The sequence below is a fragment of the Dreissena polymorpha genome, chromosome 1, assembly GCF_020536995.1.
Source record: "Dreissena polymorpha isolate Duluth1 chromosome 1, UMN_Dpol_1.0, whole genome shotgun sequence".
In the NCBI taxonomy this organism is placed as follows: domain Eukaryota; kingdom Metazoa; phylum Mollusca; class Bivalvia; order Myida; family Dreissenidae; genus Dreissena; species Dreissena polymorpha.
In genome coordinates this window covers 146,882,258-146,901,081 of record NC_068355.1, presented here as the reverse complement: position 1 = coordinate 146,901,081, position 18,824 = coordinate 146,882,258, and the positions used below count along the sequence as shown (strand labels likewise).

The window sequence follows — 18,824 nt, the reverse complement described above, 5'->3', positions numbered from 1 at the left end:
CTAGTTCTAACTATTCTGCGCAAGCTGTGACCTCTGGCAAAGGTAAAACAGTTACAATCATTGGCGCTGGCAGTGCAAGTGGTACAGCAATTCCACCATTCTTTGTTTTCCCGGGCAAGCGGATAAACAGTGACTTGTGGAAAGGGGCATCACCAGGAGCCAGTGGAACAATGTCAGAAAGTGGTTGGTCTAACACCCAGGTTTTAATTAAGTATCTGACCAAACACTTCATACAATTTATGCCTGGCAGGTGTGAATCCAAAATTCTGTTGCTTTTAGATGGTCATAGGTCCCATGTATCATTCATTCTTGCAGAGTGGGCAAATGAGAATGGTATAATTTTGTATGATTTACCAGCCCACACAAGCCACCTGCTCCAACCTCTAGATGGAGCCTGTTATGGCCGTTCCGGCGGATGTACCATTCGCGATGCCACAAAATTATCCGTGAGACATCAGCTGCCATCACTCAGTATAATGTTTGTGATATCGTCTGCCACGTTTGTCACAAAGCATTGTCAGCAGGAAACCTTCAAGTTGGCTTTCGCAAAACAGGAATGTTCCCCCTAAATAAGGATGCAATTCCCAGGGAAAGTATGTTTCCAGCCCAAGTGTATCATTCAGATGACACTGATGATTCTGATTTAACTGTAGAGGGAGGGCTACAAATTGGACCTGAAAATGAACACACCAGCACTTTTTTTGAAACTGTAGAACAAAAAATAAGATCAGTAAAAAATCAAAAAGCTAAGAAACCAAGGAAAACGGTTAGCAGACTGGTGTCTGGAAAAGAACTTATCAGTAATGAGGTAATGGAGGCCATAAAAAATCATGAACAAAATCAAAAACCTTCCTTGAAAAAATCTCAGGAAACACAAAAAGGTAAGCTCGCAGTAAAAAAAGTAAGCAAATTGTTGCAAAAACAGCACCTAGTCCAGTAGCAGGCCCATCTTGTGTTGACAGAGCAGTGGACTGTTCCAGTAACAACAGTGACAGTGATGAGGCTTCTGATGAAAAATGTTGTGTTTGTCACAGATTCCAACCAAAGGAACTGTCCGGCTGTATTTCTCTGACATTTGTTAAGTGGGTGCAGTGTGATGGTTTAAAAAATGGCATCCCATGCAAGCACTGGACACACCTAACATTCTGCACACCTGTAAGGTGTGTCAGAAAGGGTGACAAATTCCTGTGCTGCCATTACAATAGCAATGAAGAAAAGTTGAAGTCCAACAAACGCTTGTAAATATGTTAAATTGTGTTGAATTGTGTTGAAACATTTTAATTATTGTACAGTTGACACTCTTTAGATGACTAATTAACATTACAACCCAATTACTCAATTGTATCGGCCTAAATAATAAACTGTGTGAATGACGTCAGAGTTCGCGACCTTACATTCATCTGTCAAAATGTCGGACACTGTAAACATGTTGTCAAAAATACTGTTGTTATGGATTAGATAGCGCGAGTTGCAGGAAATAAATATGCTCCATTTACTAGTGTTATATTGGTTTCTTTCAACAAGGTAAGTAATACAATGCTTTATTGTTTGTTTGTTGCTAATTTTAATACAAAACATTAACACCGCGAATCAACAAACATCAAGGATAAGTACCGACGAAATCGCAATGTTGGTTAAGTCGACTTTAAATTTATGAAGGCCTTTTGTCAAATGCACCGCCTATAAAATCAATGTAGAGGTCGGCTAAGGTTAAAATTAATATACACCAGTCTGTAATAGTTGTTACACCATTTCTGCGTCAAAATAATAGACATTTTCGCACTCTACTTACACGTTCACATGACACTTATTATTCGGTAATATATTCAATAAGCGTCTCGGAGACTTTGAATTGACGATTCGCCTTTAGCAGTTTTCGTACTCAGCTGTTTCGTATTTGGCACTCCTCGGCGTTATATAATAGTAATTTCAATACAGTTTTTTTTTTTCAAATTAAAAACTTTCGGGCGGAGCGATTTGTGTGGGGCGGTCGGATGAGAATCAAAGAACTAATTTTCTATTGCCTATTCATGTGTTTTTAGCTCACCTGTCACGTAGTGACAATGTGAGTTTTTGTGATCTCTCGTCGTCCGCCAGTCCGTTTACATTTGACTTGAATGGCATGTCCTCCTAATAAACCACTTGCCCAAATTGTGAAATAACTTCACACAATTGCTCCTTGGGTGACCCTCTAACACTTGCATTATTTTACCTTTACTTGTGTAATTGTGTTGCATATATGCACAAGATAAGTTTTGGTGCAAAGCATCAAAGGGCGTCGGGAATTTCAGTGTAAAGGGCACTCAATGATGTTACATGGAACGATTTTTTTTCTACTGTAAATATTTATATATTGGCCGATTATTTTAAACAGAATAGAAAAAGATACTGGTATAACCATTATCTATAATTTTGTGTTATAACCCCCAAATAACCATTATTTATGATGTTGTGTTATAACCCCCACATCCCATTATCTATGATTTTGTGTTGTAACCCCCAAATATTTCATAGTTCATTTGATTTACATTAATTTCCTTTTTTACTGGCATCCGTGTGCAATTTTCATTAATGGAACAGAACTGTGTAGGTTTTAAAAATTCTGCTTCATCTTGTAAGCGTAATTTCATATTTTTCTCAACTTCAAAGGGGAGATAATTCTGAACTTATTCTTACGTTGCTCATTTACGATAGGGGTTGAGTACTCATTGATATGAAAACACTGTAAAAGATTGAAAAAAATGAATGAAAACTGTAAATTGCATAAAGAAGCTGCATTTCACAATACTTTGAAATTCAGTTAAAGATCATAATAGATTTATTGCTCCGATATTCATCATTTTCAATAGGATTCGAGTAATACTGATATAAAAACACTTAACAAGTTTGGGAAGATTCAGACGAAAGTTGTGAAATCTTTTAAACAAGTGGAAATTGTTTATTTTGTCAAATTTAATAGAAAAAATTCTGGACTTATTGTCCCGATGTTTTTCATTTTAAATGAGGTAAAAATGCTCATTGATATGAAAACAATGTAAGTTTGGAAAAAATCTGATGAAAAATGTTGACATAATCACCTAACCAAGCAGTTTTTCACTTTTATTTTTAAAGTCAAAGAGACATAATTCTGGACTTATGGTCCGATATTGCTCATATAGAGTTTGGGTTGGGTCCTCATTGATAAAAAACCTGTGCAAGTTTGGGAACAATCGGATGAAAATTTTGGACTTCGAACAACGATTTCAAAAAATCTCAAATTCTAAGGAAGATAACTATGGATGTAATGGTTGGATAATGCTAAAGGGCCCATACCACCTGGATAGAAATACGTGTCGCGCTTCGCGCTCTATATGTGGTTCTTAAAAAAAACCTCCGAGGAGTGCTTGACTCTAGGGAAACGGGTTGCTGGGACACAGCTCCTTTAATTGTAGTAAAATGAATTTTAAAATGTCTACATAAAATAAAGCTTTATTATATTTTTGTACCTGACTGAAAACAAAATTGTCAGCCGCCGAACTGTTCCGTTCGTGCCGGAACCCGTGATTGAACCGGGGGCCTCTAGATGATTGTTGCATAAACAATTTAGTCCAACGCTCTCCCAACTGAGCTATTCCGACTGACATCATTTATTTACTGCTATTTGGTGTAGTTGTGTATAGCGATCGTTATTATATGTCTATTAATAAACTAATACATTGTACGTTTTCGTACCACTACGCCTTCCAATAAACTTGCTTGCACGATAGGTCGTCAAATATCGTACTACATTGATTCTCCACTAAATAAGCAAATGAGAAAAACCACAAAATAAATATATTTTGCTTATGTTTTGTTTTTATACAAAACCAGAAAGTTTTGCGTATTTGCCCAGTCCCTGTGATCTTTCCCCTGTGATCAGTTGTGGATCAGTTATTAATTAAAACAATTAGCTTTGCATTATTGGCAATAAATGTTGTAATCAATGTAATAGGCACAAATGCAGTACTTATTTACACTAATTTACACAAGAAATCATCACTATGCAAGATATTCTTAAAACAAAAATATATACATTGATCCGTAAAATAACTTCTCCTCCCATAAGCGAAAAAAAAAGCATTACATACTAGTCGCCGCTCTCCAGAGCGACGCCAATCAATGAGTTTTACCCACCAGACCAACTTCGAGGTATAGAGGTCAGTCACTCTGATGCAATATAGTCTAAATTAAAGACCATAACTTGTTAGTCCTTCCACTTATACCTCCAAACTTTACATGTAAAGGCAACATGATGAGATATAGATCTACCTGCCTGACTCACTTAGCAGTCACAGAGTCACAGCAGTCTCAAGTCAAGAAAAAATGCCATACCAAGGAATCCTTTCACTTGCAGCCTCCAAACTTTACATGTATATGCATCTTTATGACCTCAATCAGCAGAACCGACTTTCAGTTCACAAAGGCAAATCTCAGGGTCACCTCTTTAACACCGACTAGTGTGATAAATGAACATAAGTTACATTGGTGACATTTCTTATTTGACTTTGTCCTTGAGATTTCACAACTGCATTTGGGTATATAGCATAAGTCCCTTTACAGTAACCTCTCTTATTGTGCCCCCCTACAAAGTGGATGGCATATAGAGTTGCAAAGTCCAGACGTACGTACGTCTCGAAATCTTGTGAATGTAACTCTTCTTTTACCACTGGGGGGAATTTGCTCCAATTTTCATGAATAAATAATCTTAATGTGAAGATGAACATTAAGGAAGGAATTTTTGCTCTGATTAATTTCAGCAGAATTATGGCCCCTTAATGGTCATTTTGGGATCCGGATCTTGTGAACGCAACTTCTTTTGCACCACAAGGGGTAATTTGCTAAAATGTTTATGGATGAATAAATTTAATGTGAAGATGATCGTAAAGGAAGGAATTTTCGCTACAATTAATTTTAACAAAATTATGGCCCCTTAATGGCCGTTTTGGGGTCCGTGACATAGGGGCACCCGTGTCCTATGGACACAGTTTCTTCATAAAATTATTTTAAAAAGTTGACAGTAAGCTGAATTGCTTTACTTACCTTTTTTCAGACACAGCCTCTATAAAGCTTTTAAAGCAGTCAAATGTTTACATTTACGTAAGTTTAGTCACTAAACTTCTTTCCAAGCACACTGAATCTAGCCCCAGGCCTTCAGTGCCTACAGCGCTTTGATTATCTATTCACATGATTACAGTAAAACAAGATATAGTAAATAAGTTCATGTATGTGTGCTATTGTAAACGCTAACAAACTAAATATTGCATTGCCTTACAATAAAATACGATCTAGTACATCACATATAGTGTATATCATACAGAGCGATCAAAGCCCCTCCTGATCCTGGGATAATTAGGCTTGTGTTTAGGCTCGTTGCTGATTGGTCCATCGCCGCTGCTCGAAATTGGAAAAGTGTCTAGGTATGCTATATTCTTAATCCTTTTTTATGAGCCCAAGTATCATGTAAACTACTTCTCTTTTGAGTAATTGTGCTATCATGTTTATTTGTACATTCTGAAACAGTGCGTGATAAAAGTACGGAATCTTACCCTAGTCGATTGTTCCAAGAGAATGTATCAATAAAGAGGTGTGTGTTATGAGGTATCACGCAAGAGGCGTGTGTTATGACGTATCTCACGTAGCTGCGAGTGTGATGCCAAACAGTGCGAACCACGAGGCTGGCATATACTTTTAAAACAATCATAACGCGTAATGTTCTCTGAATCACACACGTGCTCAATGTAATTGTCTGAAAAATTAGCCATATTTATTGTGGTGCAGTTAATAATAAGACAATACGTTTTCGAGTCTCTCTATGCTGTATAATGCCGACATTTTAGACAAAAAAGAAGTCCGGCTATTGTGTTATTACAAGATCCAAAAAAGTAGCATAATACGGACTTTTAAGTTGATATTATTTGTTTGTCCGAAAAAGTCTGTATTTTGATTATTTTTAACACGTGTATACCGATGTATTTATTGCTTTATTTATAGTTAACTTAGTACACAACATGAATATTGCTATGTTCTTGATATTTCAGCGGTCTGTGGTTGGTAATATTTGCTTTGGTGATTATGGGTGTTTCGGCGAGTCTATTAATGGTCCCAACATTTAACATGCTTCTCACAGTGGCCATGTGAGTACTATTTGATCTTCCATTCAATGTGTCTGTTGCTTTGAAACGCCCCTCAACAATTACAGTTTAGACCAACAAACATGTGTAATCCTGCCCACCTGTCACATATTTATTCCTGATGATTTTAGTCAATATGATACGGATTGTAATCGGTAAAATATCGCGATAATTTAATTATTCTATAATAATCTTGTTTTTAACAAACGTACCATTTGATATGTTTATAGTGGAAACAATTGTATTTTTAAGGCCACAATATGGTTACATTGTGGTCTTATTTTCAGTTCCTACTACACTATACAGGCTTCAATAATCTTAAAACATGTAAAGATGTTTGTTTGTCATGAAATGTAATTTCAATATTTGTTAATACAAGTAAAAATTAAAGACCTGTGGAACTATTCACTTACAATTGACAAATGGGGAAAACTAGACACTGTGCAAATGGTCTGTCCGGTACGCGCTGCGGTTGGTGCACGCCTTTCACATCTAGGCTTCTCAGGTTCCATCCGCGTTTACGGGAGCATGTGGATTTGATTGCTGATCACTTTACCGGACACGGGGTTTATCTGGAAACTCACGCTTTCCCAAGCAAGACAAGACCACATTAAAAATAAAAATATATTTAACTGAAAAACAAATGACTGGAAATGGCAGCTATAATTCAAAATTTCCCAACTTTCGTGCATCAAATAGTTAATTAGGTATGAGTGTTCGAACAAAGTCCGAGTGGTCACATATTGCAGCCTCAGGCCTTGAAGGACCTCATAAACTTCGAATGACATACACACACCTTTTTAGAAATGGTCGGGTAAATGCAGGGGAGGAAACTGCATTATATTATTACGTATAACACAGTAACACGAGTTTTCGATCTGTATGGTTACGAACACAAAGACAAACGCAGAGTCGTTCAATCATTGACCAAACAAATATCCTATTAAAATCGGCAGCGCATTTATCAGGTTTAAATTTGTACTGAAGTCATTACATTTGAACACGTACCGAACATGCGTCCTGTGAAAAACATAATAAAATCGGTCAAAAAAGACTGATTTGAAATGTCAGTAATAACAGCATTTCCTTAAAGCGCAGCCACGAGTGAAAATATTGTTTTTCTATGATCACGAGTGAATTAAAATCGATAATCAAACGAATCCAACAAATTTTCTTTTTATGTTAAGCCGTTTTTCACAGTTTATATACATTGTTAAAGAGTTTAACTAAAGAATTTCGCTGGGATAATGAGGTCATTTCGTTAAAAAATGACGTCATTTCACAGTAAACAGTGAAAATTATCGAAAATTTTCACTGATAATTTTCACTGTTTGAAACAGTGAAATTATCAGTTTTAATTCACTGATATTTCTCTATAAACCACCGGAAAGCATAAAATAAAAGTTTTTTACACACTGAACATAAATTAATAAATATTTGACAAAATCGTGCAGTCCCGCATTAAGCGGTTATAATTGGTTAATGTATTTTTCCGACGTCAACATCTTTATAAGTCAACATGCATCGTCTAGTTCCTAGAGATTCTGGTTTTGAGGACACAACCAGCACATACAGCATGGTGGCAGGCGTTTGGATGTCCGTCTATTCACTCGGGTAAGTAAGGAACTTGATGGAAATAACTCTTAATGTGCACTTCAGAAGAATTATGTTGTATTGTAAATAAATATTGGATCGCGTTCGTAAATTGTGTCAGATGCGTTTTTCTTCATCGTCCCGATACGCGAAAATTGACATGCAGGAATCAACATAAATTTACTGTTCTATCAGAATTATTGGAGTTTCTGAATAATAAGATCCAAAGAAAAAACTATTTGTTGTGTGTACATGGTATTGCTCACCAAGTGTTACTAAAGCATAGTATTCTATTTAAGCTGTTTCCCTTAGTTGCTTAAGTTACATGTACCAGTAATCAAGTATTACCTGAATACGCATGTATAAGTTGTTTTAACAACGAGAGAATATAAATCAGATTCGGGAGGATGATTAAATGTATGTTCATTTATGAACATGCGAACATATAATATATATAGGATCTGGCACGAGTTGTCATATCATACCATATTTTATTTAACGAGTTCAGGAATTGTGTTACTAAGAGAGCCTTTGGCGAGCTTACTAACGAATAAAATATGGTGTGATATGACAACGAGTGTCAAATCTTTCTATCACATGCGTTTAAATGAGCAAATTAAATAAATATTTACGCAAACATAATGATAAATCCCGAATGTTGTTTACATTTTGTGACGTCATTAGACGTTGCAACGTCATTTCAGCAAAATAAACGAAAACTAAGTCAATGAAATCGCTTAAAAATGTTGTATTACACATGTGTAATATAAAAAAATATGTAATGGTTATATTACATGGGAAACAGGGTGTGGCATGTGATAAAAAAATATATGTAATGGTTATATATTATTTGGGAAACAGGGTATGGCGTGTCCACTTCTTTATATGTGATAAATGTATGTATATTATGTAATAGTATGTACATCTTCGTTAATTATCACTATAAACAAGACATACCCACGTCCTGATGCCATTGTTATGTTTTGTTTAAGTCGGAAGCTTTAACCTTCTATACAATTAACTGAAAATATAATTTATTTGTTGAATCCATTTACATGTTACTATTATATCACAATAGCGTAATAACCGGTAATACAAATTATATTTATGATATTGAAAATCGTATATTCGGCGACACAAAAATACGCTTATAACCATAGGCGCTCGATGGCAATGTTTATTTATTTACTTATTTTTTATTTTTAGTTACCCGTTGTTTATTATAATGCATACACATACTAAATCAATAAAAAATCATCCGTCAAAACGCCCTGTCGGAAGATTTTTATTGATTTAGTATCTGTATGCATTATAATAAACAACGGGTAACTAAAAAAACAATAAAAATAAATAAATAAACATTGCCATCGAGCGCTAATGCTTAAAACCGCCTTTTAAGTTCATAATATTTGACAACACACGGTCAATTCAAATTAAGTTTCAGTAATCAATTAAAGAATTAATGTAATGAAAAAGCAAACAATATATTTAACTACTATGTAATTAAATTTACCCTTATTATATTATTTTCATACAGTTATTTGTTATATCATATTTGTGTTTTTGCGTACGCGTGTGCTTGTATGCATAAAGCATCTATTACTTTCTGAATTAGTTCAATATACGTTTCGTAGATATTCACGGGTAGTTTCATAAGAAACACTTCAACGGTTTCATCAAATGTTATTTGCAGATTAAACACATGCATCCATATTAGAATTGTAAATCAATTGGCTAAACTTTGCATTTTGACATCGCATATATTAATATTGCAGAGACTTTATTGGTCTGTCGGTCGGCGGTGTACTTCTGGATACTGTTGGCTTTGAAGTGACTACCACGTGTTCAGCTGGACTGTGTTTGTTAATGGTAAAACAACGTTTGCTTTAAGCCATAATACATATACACCGAAATCGCAATCGCAAAATTGTTAAACACATACCGGTAAATGAGAAAAAAATAAGCATTCACAACTTATACTTCAAACCTGAACCACTCGATCGGGCTCATGGTTTAGGTTTCTGAGCCTCGATAAATAAAAGGTATCAAAATAAATCAAAGTTATCGAAATAAATGAAAAGCTTTCAACATTATTTGAGATAAGACTTAAATATTTAATGGACATTATTGGAAACCATTAAATAACTTTAAATCTGTTTTATACAATGATGGCAAAATATGACAGAAAGAGTGTAATTGATATGGCAAAATATATGCACGAAGCGATTACTACTCGAAAGAAGTTTTCGATTGATTCTTAATATTTAAGTGTTTCATGACGTTATAAGTACTCATACTGTGAAAGATATGACTTCAATTACTTACATGTCAAAGTTACGATATGATATGTTATGTATATACATTGTATGCTTATGTCTTTGTGTTACGTGTTGTTCTGCTTGTTGATAATATATTATTAATTAACCTTACTCTGTGTCACCACATTGGATGATTATTGAACAATTGTTGTTTGGGCCGGAGTCCTTGCATAACAATAAACCATATGCTATGTGTTATGTGTTATTAAACGCTATATGTGTATGCATTATGCATCTAAAAAAAACTATGTGGGTCTTACGTGCACAGTGATGTAACTGTGGTATGTGCACACTATAAAATAACAGGCTTGCGCATCGTCAAGGTGTATGAATTCCACGCTTGAAATACTTACTGTTTTATTTGCTCAAATTGTACATTATAAATAAGCTCAACTTACTTTTCATAGTTAAAAAATAGTACCATGTCATTACAAAAGAAAGTAAATATCATTTATAATATTGTTATATATCATCAGATTAAAGTGCCGTTTTATTGTAGAACTTATGTGTCTGCAGATGATGTTTACTATTTCAGGCCTTTATCTTGAGTTTGCATTGGATGATGGACGGGCAATTCTGCAGACGATGTCTAAAAGGGGGCGATAAATGAGCTAAATATGACGTGATATAACCATGCAGATCAAGAACTCGTGTTTTTCAATAGAAGCACCGACGCAGACACGATTATTAAAATATTGTTTGATAAGCTTTCTTGTCGGTATCCTATGAGATGATTTACTACCTCCACTCATGTATTAAGGCCATTCAAACGTGTTCTGAATGCACTTTGTTAACCTAAGTACCTAAAACATATCTAAATTTCTGACACAACACGCAACTTGTTTTCTATAGACAAAGAAGGAAATTAAGTGTGGGTTATTCTGCAATAATTATGGGCGGAGCTTAATGTTTCGAAAATAGTTCCGAATAAATAAAGAAAACATTGCAGTAAAATGCACGTGCTAAAACCCGCTCTAAAAGAAAATTAATAAATGTAGCATGTATATAAATGTAATGAAACAACAAATTGTATACTTGGTGATAAGAGGCATAACCACACCTACAAAGAAAGTTATTTGTTAGAGACGTAATTAAGAAAACATTTAGCCTGTTTTCCTGTCTATTCGTCCACCTAAGAGGTTGAACGCGCGCATGCGCCTTACATGTTGATATGGATGAATGAAACTATTACACAAAGTTCAAGCAATATCTTATCTATAAGTTTAAACAACAAAAACTTGTCGATAACTTCGGTAACACAACTTATTTACTTACGAAAAGGTTGCTGTCGACAAATCAGAATCATCCAAACGTTTCCTATGTATTCGTTCACATCATTCGATGACGTCACGCGCACACAATTTGAGGCCTCGGAAGGGGAAACACAGATCGGTGAATTGCACTATGACTGAGACATAAAAGATGAGCCCTTTCGCCACGAGAATATATTACATATGCCGTCCGAAATTATATTTCCTGTCATTAATCATAAAATAAACACAAATAACAACTGTAGAAATAAGATACACATCTAAACAACAATAAACTTTGTAATATTAACAACAACAAAAAGATAAAGTTTGTCTTTCGAAGTTTAAATTATGCAGTGCATGCACCGAAAAGCATCTCCCCTCCTCAAGACTCTTTTCTTGTCACAGAAAGCAAGGTGAACCCAATGTCCGCACTCATCACACTGTGCCCAGTTTACTATTTTAATAAACGAATTTTCGTCAGCTCTGCGAGGATAAAAAAGTCCACATACGCAGCAGACCTCGCTTTCCCCTTCTGAATCAGTTGAGTTGTCGCTGTCATTTATGTGAATGTCATTTACGTGAATGACATTTAACCCACTTGTAGAGGGCTGTGGACTTTTTGTGAGCTGCGGAAACGCTGGGGTCACGTCAACCTTTTGGGAGGAATACAAGTCTACTTCTTCAATGTACTGCTCGCTCGTGATTTCTTTACCACCAGGGTTTGGTTTAGAAAGTTTTTTTCTCTTATTCATGCAGTTACATTTCTTATTTGTTTGCACAGTTGTTTTATTTTTTTCTGCGTCTGCCTTTTTTTGTAGATAAGCATCGATTGCCTCTTTTCCTGAACAAAGTGCATTTATCTTTTGAAGCGGTGTCTCGTCTCTAAATGCTTCACACGGGTATAATTGGTTCTGTGAAATTGCTGTCTTGTCAAGTGGGTATATTCCTGTTTTCTTAAAGGCAGACACAATGTTCCACGGACTCATAGCCTTTAGATACGCTTGACAGGCGATGGCAGCTATATCGTACTTAGTTACGATTTTACCCATGTTTGTTTTCATGTACGCGGAACATTCGCTGTAATAAAACCGCTTGAATGGCCCGAACACTGCGACATCAAGAGGTTGTAAAACATGTGAAGTGTGCGCCGGCAATACAAATATGTGTATGTTGTTGGTAAGCGCCCATTGGATCAACTCGGATGATGTATGAGTTGTATGCCCATCAAGTATAAGTAGGACGGGTTGGTTCTCGTGGTCCCGTTTTACATGTTTTAGAAAATGGATTTTTAGGTAATCCTGAAAAACTGTTGTCGTTGACCACCCGGAATCGGACATAGCATAACCGGCCCCAGCAGATGCACCTTGCATTAAGTCTTCGTTGAATCTTTTACCTGTTAAATTATAACATATTATTTAGATTTAAGTCCGAAACATATCGGTAGTATTGATCGAAAAAGACGTAATATCATTTGGTCACTATCAATTTATCGTTTTAAATGAGATTACATATTGAGTTTCTCTTTCTTTCACAGTGTTTTTTTACTTATAAAGTCATGTTCGTAATAAAAATAGTTTGACGTAAAATTGTATAAACTATGGTTAATGGCAAAGATATTCGATATTCATTTTTATACCTCACCTTTAAAAACAAAGTAGGGAGGTATGTTGCTTCCAGCTGCGTTGGCACATGCTATGAGGGTCGTCGTTGTTGATCGTGGGGACGTTACTGAATGTGGTTTTTCATTGGAAGGGGCAATAATATTTGGCGGTCTGTGCTCTGGACTTATGCCAGTCTCGTCCATATTAAATATCAGGTCTGGCCTGTTTTCAAGATGTAGGGTGTCAATGGTATTCTTAAGATTGTGAAAGTATGTCTGAACGGCCTCTGGGGTTGTATTTTTCGCTCTGTTGGAATCCAGAGCAGATGGCTTTAGTGTTGAAAGCCTTTCTCTCCAACGTCCCAAGAAACCATAAAGCCAACAGTTACTTAGGGGTTTGTCTCTTTTCCTTCTTCCAAGCTTGAACGCCAGTTCGCCGGCAAGTTTTTTCATTTCCATATTTGAATACCCGTATCCCAATCTTGCACATTGTTCCGCATGTTCTACCAGCCCCAGTTCCTCTTCTGTCTCAAGTACGGTTTCCCTCGCAAAATCTTCAGGATCAACCTTGCCAGAGACTCTGTCCCTCAATGTCTGGTAGGGGACACCATATTCCCTCGCCGCCTTGCGCAGAGACGATCTATGATTCTTTACTTCATAGTAAGCCTTTAGAATGTTATCTTTTGTATAGTTTCTATACTTGCCATGATATCTGGATGGAGTGGGCTTTTGAACGAAAGAAATTATTAGGAATTATTGGGCTCAACAATTGTAGAATTTGCAAAAAGATAAACGCCATAACGTTAATTGAAAATTAATTGACTACGGACATCGCAGTAACCCCATTGCGGGCCTCAATATTTGAGCTAAAGCATCTGTGTGACTTGATAAAATTACGTCATTTGATCCGGGCAATCCTAACAGCCTTGCAGACGGAAAGACAAATGTAAACACGGAGAAAAAATGTGAATTATATGCATATTTCATTTAAAGGATGACTGTTTTGGGCGAAAGGTTGGTTTATATTTTGAAAAATAGTTAAATTGAATAGATTACTTACGTTTTTAGTTCGCATTTTTCACATATCTGGGGAGCAAAATATCTCCTGTCAAAACTTGTATAGAAACCGGGCACGCGCGACCGTTCGGATTGCGGCAAATTTCGCGTGAAGATTGTTCACGAATAGATAGGGCTGAACGAATAGATAGGAAAGAAGGCTATAGCATGTCAGCTTTTCAAGTAGCATCAATAAACGTGACGTCATTTAGTTTCTACGATTTTTGTTCTCAATGAAAGTGACGTCATTTTCAAATTATTTATGGATGAAAACGACGTCATATGTTTGTACAATTCAATGACGTCATTTAATAGTGAACTTTGTACTTAGATGGGCGGAGTATTGAAAAATCTAGCTCACGTTTAAAAGCTTGAATCAAATCAATCAGAATCGTGTTAGAATCGAAATAATAATTGTCTATGATGGTTTGTTGTCGAATAACCCACAGTAAGGAGCTTGACAGACCAATGTCATAAATGAAAAACTTGGCAGAGGGAAACTGTTTCCTAGCAACAGAATTTACATTCTTTATGAGGTCCTGACCTTCTGAGAAATAGCTGAAAGACAATGCAGTGACAAACACTGGAACGTCTGGCATCTTACTGTCATCAACTTCCACAAATAATGCTGAAATGGGTAAAGTAAGAATAAATATTGTATATTATTGCTAAGAAGGTTATGATTTAATGTATGATTAATCAGAAATCTGAACACTATACTTTAATTCTAAATACTAGCAAACTATATGTAGTTGGATTGACACTCAACTTTTGCACCAGTTATGTCAGTATACACTCCACTATTGAACCATTTATGCCAAAATATATTCAACTTTTGAAACAGTTATGTAAGAACACATTCAACTATTAAACCAGTCATGTCAGAATACACTCAGCTATTGAACCAGTTATGTCAGAATACACTCAGCTATTGAATCAGTTATGTCTGAATACACTCAACTATTGCACCAGTCATGTCAGATAACAATCCACTATGTTACCAGTTATGTCAGAATAAAATGAAATAATGAACTAGATATGTCAGAATACACTCGACTATTGAAACTGATTTGCCAGAACACACTCAGCTATTGCACCAGTTTTTTTTTCAGAAAAAAACTCAACTATTGAACCAGTCATGCCAGCGATTCACGACTGATTAATTAAAACAGAGGCAATCTATGCAACAAATGTGCAGTATTTGAAATGGTGAGTGGAAATGTTTGTTTAAAAGTAACTTCTGTATACACCGAGATAGTTATTTGCACATGTTAAAAGACGATTACTCATCAAATAAACGGTATTCAGTCTCTTATGAGTGAAATAAAACAATCAATACAAACTGCATTTTGCATTAAGCATTAAACACGAATAAACTCACTTTAGAATTGTACATTTGTCAAAAACTAAAGTAGACTTTAAACAAAGTTGGTTTACATACTATATTTACATTTCGAGATGATCTATTATAACTTATAAGAATTTTGTTTTCGAACAAAGAAGACCCCAAACAGGCAAACTTATTATATTATGTCTTAAAATATAAAATGTATAATTGCCCACCTCATAGAAAAACATATATAACGAAATTGCACCGATCTTATTGAGAATACAACATGGACATTTTACATAATCGACAATAACGAATGTTAAGATACTGGCGAGGAACTATTGTCATTTAAAAAGGAAATCATAGACAATACTTTATTTTAATCTGAGTCACTGAATCCCCTTTGTATTGCCATGCAGATCCTCGCAAACTGTATCTCTTCATATATAAGTACGTATTTTTTTAGATTAAAGTGTTGTTGAAGATTGCACCGTACACACACTTACAATTAGACTAGTTAAAGCAAATTAATCACACATTGATATTAAATTTGTTTGGTTAGTTTATATTCACAAAAATACATACGTGAATCGTTCTTCGCAAGAAGAAAATATAATTACAATAATTATGTTCAATGTATGCGACAAAGACAAAGTGACTGGTTTACGCGAATGTCAAGAAATGAGGTCCATTATTAATTTAATACCTGTGCGCATATCTCAATCTGATTTTTCTGTCACGTTTGCAGATCATGTGTTTCAGTTCTTTTCGGAAATATGCCCCAGTCACTGAGTAGAGAGTAAAATTTATGCAATAGTTAATGTAGAAAATGGTCCTCGTGACGTGAAGGGTGTTGTCGAGATATACTATATGGTCGTTATAGTGTTGTAGTGTGATCGGCGACATCATGTGCATGTTGAACATCTTGCCTATTTTCCAGTAACGTTCGCACCATACAGAAAAGTATGGAAGATTCAGCGCAACAAAACAAATGGACATTGCAAACAAAATGAACGTGAATTCGAGGCGGATGATTGATTCCTTGGTCATTACGCGTTTGTTTTGTAATACCAGCTTGCGTATGATGAACACATTTAGAACAATGATCAGGATAAACGGAATAAATGTTATGATCACTCCATATATGGCGTCAAAAATGAAGGCCAGGGTATGGTAGTTTCTTTTGCTCGTGCACACCTCATCGCCGCTGATTGTGGAGAAAGAGCCACTAAGAACGGGCTTGAACACGCAACTTGTTGATGCAAACACCACGGCGCCGAGTATGAACCTGGATGCAGACCGGAGGTCACAAAGGTCTTTTCTACGTAGCGGAAAACAGACACCGATAAATCGTTCTATGGTGAAGAACACGAAGAACCAAGATGACAAGAATCGAGCGATGTACTGAATATACAAAACAGACTGACATACGCCATCCTTCTGTAGAAACGGGTGCCAACTGTTTCCAGACAACAACGGTTCTCCGTGCTTTATCCATTCAGGCAGTACATAAAACACCAGTGTCGTTATGTCTGCGATTGCACGAGCGACAAGATAAATGCTTGCGGAAAGCTTGCGCATGTTTTTTGACAAGAACACAATGACGGATATCGAGTTCCCAAACACTCCAAAGACGGCGATCACCGGTGTGACATAAGTGAAGAATCGGTGTGCTGCCGACGGCGAATACTGCGGTGTGTTGTCCAGTAATTGGAGATGGTTGTCATGGAACATTGGGCAGCCGACCGAGAGGTTTGACACATTGCTGTTGTATGTTTCGTCATTGGAGCACAGCCAGGGATCATAGTCTCTGGCCTTTGATGAGTCATTATCCTGTAAAACATAATCAATATAGCATAATTATTTTAGTGTTTCAACTTTATTTTTATACACTGCATATATATCGAAAATAATTCAGTAATTAATAAGTTCTCAAACGCTTCATAACATGAAAAATTATTCTATTTCAAACTGCATACACATAATAAACAGTAGTATATGCATTTTCATTATTGATGATTTTGTCTGAAAAAGCAATGTATTATAAGTCGCAAAATATGTTGTAATTATTCAGCACAAAAACGCACGACCAACTCTCGTTGAACTCGGCGTGTTCCATTACAAAAATCAAATAATATATTACCGCGTTTAAATATAATTGCCTAAACAGCTTGTTTAAATCTTTGGCAAGATCTTCCATTGACATCATGGCTTACTTATTGCAGATTTCAATGCATCTAGAAACAAACAATACATGGATAAGAGTTAGACAGATAACCTTCGCCTCTAACAAGCATTGTAACCACCATAGCCCTTGCAAGCATCTGACTTTTATGTAAATGATTTGATTATTAATAATTACATAATCGGCAATACATTTGTAGAACACACAGACATACACGAAAATAGTTTAGGGCACTAACATAGTAATTTGTATATGAAGCCCAAATTCAGTCATACATAATTTACTGATTTGTTTTTACTTGGTTCGCATATTTGTATGATTTTTCAAACGAAACTTTTGAAACTAAAATTTATCTAAAACTAAAAAAGTACTTAAAAAAACATTCATGTCAATAATGAAATGAATCACTGGTTTGACAATTGTATATATAATGCATTTCTTAAATATACAAACGTAGGTACATGTTTTAAGTTGAATTAGAAGATATGATAAATCGTTGTTTAGTGTACAATAGTATGAGTTGATTATATCACTACTCCTTTTCCTTATGATGCTACTTATTTCCTTATGAAGCTATTTAATTAATGTGTTTTCATGATCCGCGCCATTCCAACAGGGGTCAGCGTAACTCTAGACCAGCAAGTGTGATGATATTATACACACATACAAATGCTGCTAATTGTTACGTAATTTGACGGATATAATTAGCATTGGTTGATCACTGAACCTCTGCGTACACAATTTGTCGCCGACTGGTCTACATTACTCTGGCCGTATAAGACCCATTTCGCATGACGCTCAAATGAGACACACATCTCACTCTGAGATATTTGTTTAATCTTTTTCAGACTTTTAGGAAACAACAATCTATCAATATGTCTATTAACATATTGTAGTACAGCATTTTAGGTAAATCTGGCCTTTTATTGCCTATTTTATGTGCATAAGTTTATTGCATTTGGAATAATACAATAATATATATCAAAATCATATACCCGGTAATACAAACACGGTACAGTTGAAATTAAGATAAACATATAATTATTTATCTTAGATATGAACTGAGTGCAATTATGACAGTATGTCTATTGTGTTCAATCTTTGAACTTCTGTTACGCAAGTTTTCGTAGCCTTCAACAATAGAACTAGATTTTCATCATTTGATAACTGCTCAAAGACTTTTGCTGAAATGTTACTTGTTCGCGAAAAAGAACGTGAACAGCAAATTGACTTTATGTCATGTCTGGGACAATCTTGTATCGAGTATGTTGGGTTTAAACATTAAAAAAGGAACATGTTTGCCGATTGTTTTACGTGATCAATACTTGCGACAAAATTGA

The 18,824-nt window shown here is 35.5% G+C and overlaps 1 protein-coding gene across 1 annotated transcript; it reads right to left on the bottom strand.

Moving 5' to 3' along the window:
* Nucleotides 1–928: 928 nt before the first annotated feature.
* LOC127856867 (uncharacterized) lies at nucleotides 929–14,125 on the bottom strand. The gene is made up of 4 exons (XM_052393078.1): nucleotides 13,974–14,125; nucleotides 12,950–13,639; nucleotides 11,823–11,966; nucleotides 929–1,006 (listed from the first exon to the last, which is right to left on the bottom strand). The coding sequence occupies exons 1-4, from the start codon at nucleotides 13,986–13,988 to the stop codon at nucleotides 929–931; spliced, it is 927 nt and encodes a 308-aa protein (XP_052249038.1). The 5' UTR covers nucleotides 13,989–14,125.
* Between the last annotated feature and the right edge of the window lie 4,699 nt (nucleotides 14,126–18,824).

Excerpts from the sequence above, each read along its gene's own strand:
- LOC127856867 (XM_052393078.1), bottom strand. Across the intron at positions 11,967-12,949 it reads ACTTTGTTTTTAAAGGTGAG|GTTGACGTGACCCCAGCGTT; the intron begins GTATAAAAATGA and ends TCCTCCCAAAAG. Across the intron at positions 1,007-11,822 it reads GGGAAAGCGAGGTCTGCTGC|AAGCCTCATCACTGTCACTG; the intron begins GTATGTGGACTT and ends ATTTTTCATCAG.